Genomic DNA, 2,500 nt, shown 5'->3' on the forward strand with positions numbered 1-2,500 from the left:
AACGCGGGGGAGCTGAGGAGAGGACAGGATGAAAAGAATAAGAAAGAGAGAAAGACAGAAAGAAAGAAAGGAACAAAGAAAAAATGTCATTCATCATTTATCCCCCGTCAGCGGTTTCATCTCCAGGAAACGGGAGTCCAGCACAGCATAGCCATAACCCGCACTCATCCACCGTTCAGTGGGTCAAGGTTGATGTGGGGAGTATGAGTGGGATTATATTGCTTCAGCATACCTACATGATTACAGACTCTATGGAGGTGACGCTAGGCTAGGCAGCTGGACCAAGCTAGGGCCAAAAAGCCCTCCCCAGCCCTGATTAGTCACACTGAATACTGCTCAGCAGGGGCTTGCTGCAGCCTCTGGCCACGTATATCCTGTATCCTCAGCGTACAGTATGTCCAGAAACAGTCATCCTTACAGGGACTCGCCGCTCGGCGCTGTGTGGGAATCGCTCCGGCAGGAAACGGCGCGTGTTTTGCCGTGCGGGCAAGCGCTAGAACAAGACCTCCTTCCTCCCCCTCGCATTCCATGCTATCTCAGGAGGAGAGGAAAGAGAGGAGCGAGCGGGGAAGAGAGGAGAGGAAATGAGAGAAGAGAAGGGAGGTGAAGAGAAGAGAACAAGAGGGAAGAGCAGAAGGGAGAAGTGGAAGGGTGAAGATTATAACAGGGTAGGAAATAGCCATTGGCAGAAGCAGCCAGCAAACAGCAGAAAACAAAGGGAAAGGAAAGAAAAGAAGAGTGCGGAGGAAAAGAACAGTCCGGAGGAAAAGAACAGTCCGGAGAAAAAGAACAGTCCGGAGGAAAAGAACAGAGGGTTGACTGTACACTTAAGTGGAAGGAATGTGACCGGCAGGGTTGAGGCCCACTGCTGCTCAGCTGTGTCACGTTTCTCTCCTTGACCAGGGAAAAGACTTAGAAAAGAGACCTGCCCCCCCGCCCTACACACACACACACACACACACACACACCTAGTTCAACACAACACCTCTCAGGTTCTCTCTCTCTCCTCTCACTCTCTCCCTCTTTCTCTCTATCTCCCTCTCCCCCTTTCTCTCTCCCTCTCCTGTCACTCTCCCTTCATCTCTCTCCTTCTTTCTCTCTTACTATCTCTCTCGCTCTCTCTCTCCTCACTCTCCCCATCTCTCTCCCTCTTTCTCTCTCTTACATTCTCTCTCTCTCTCTCTCAGTGTTATTATGGACAGCGATCTGATGGTTTAGTCTCGCAGAAAGGCGTGTCTGCTCTAATCCCATTACTGAAATAGGCCAAGTCCGTCTGCTCGTCGCATACCAGGCAGCTCAGCGCTCACCTCACTGCTCCTTGGACACTTTCCCCACCAACACTGAGCCCTTCGCCCTGACCCATACCACCCTGTGGCTTCAGATGGAGATGACACTGCTAGTGTCTGTGTGTATGCGTGTGTGTGTGTGTGTGTGTGTGTGTGTGTGTGTGTGTGTGTGTGTGTGTGTGTGTGTGTGTGTGACACTGCTAGCAAGACAGGTCCCTTAACACCTGACAGAAAAGCTGCCGTACTCCAATTATCTCAAAAAGTTTGCCGATATATTGTGCTGGTCACAAGGTTTGGAAGTGCAGAGCCCTACAGCGGAGGTATAAAGCTCTGCAAAAGAGGAATTTAGACTTCACAACATGTCAACTCTGCACAGGCTCAGAGGACACGGGGCTCAGCTGTGGCATAGGAAAAGCATATAGTCCACTCCCTCCTTCTTACCCTAATCCCCGTGCACTGTAAACAGCGCTATTCAGCGCTGATGAAAAGCGAGCACAAAGCCTCTGAGTGCCTTTCCTGACCCCGGCTTGCCTCTGTCTCCATTTTAATTATCCCATTTCTCCCCTTTATGCTCAGAGCGAATTTGGATGTTTTGTGTGTTTCGCGGGCGAGAACGCCTTCACGTGGGCCTCACAAGTCAGTGGCCGTGGGTGAGAGTTGAGCAAAAGAGTGCCAGTGTGGTTGGCACTGACCAGAGAATGGCACTCGGGCATGCTGGGAGATCCCGTGAGGCACATTCATGGCACTGACAAGGAATGTTTTCTTTGTGGATCTATGTAATAATTACAGCATAATTGCGCCACAAGCACTGCGAATAAACAAACCCAGTCGACTCATTTGTTTCTTAATGTTTGCATTTCCAAATCTCAAGCCTCTTGCTTAACCATTGGAACCACACTGTTGACGTTGCAATTTGAAATGTTTTTATTTTAATTTTAAATGGTGCCTTAAGGACATTTTGACACTCGATCAGTCTTACGACTGAGATACAAAATCTTTTTTCGTTTTCGATTCGGCACTGACTGTTTTCTCCCCCAAACAGCCTATGCCCTAAACACACTTCATTCCCATCTACCATTGCTGATCAACGGAAACGTTTTTTGGATGATTGAGAGGAGAAGGCTGAGGTGCTGACCAGGCGGAATAGCTTGAAGAAGTCCACGTTGGCGTAGAACCGGTCCTCGATGATCTGCAGCCGCTGTGGGGTGAGGGCG

General features: G+C 49.7%; 1 protein-coding gene across 1 annotated transcript in view; it reads right to left on the reverse strand.

Annotated features, from left to right (window-relative positions):
* LOC308378267 (retinal-specific phospholipid-transporting ATPase ABCA4-like) overlaps positions 1–2,500 on the reverse strand; it is a gene marked incomplete at both ends in the record, with an annotated part of 48,862 nt that overhangs the window by 36,047 nt on the left and 10,315 nt on the right. Inside the window, 2 exons of the mRNA XM_080855129.1 lie at positions 1–12; positions 2,422–2,500. The exon at positions 1–12 is cut by the window's left edge and continues 78 nt beyond it; the exon at positions 2,422–2,500 is cut by the window's right edge and continues 119 nt beyond it. Coding sequence (XP_080711255.1) covers positions 1–12; positions 2,422–2,500 — 91 coding nt within the window. The remainder of the gene's footprint in view (positions 13–2,421) is intronic.

This window comes from Sprattus sprattus (genome assembly GCF_963457725.1).
Source record: "Sprattus sprattus genome assembly, chromosome: 17".
NCBI lineage: Eukaryota > Metazoa > Chordata > Actinopteri > Clupeiformes > Clupeidae > Sprattus > Sprattus sprattus.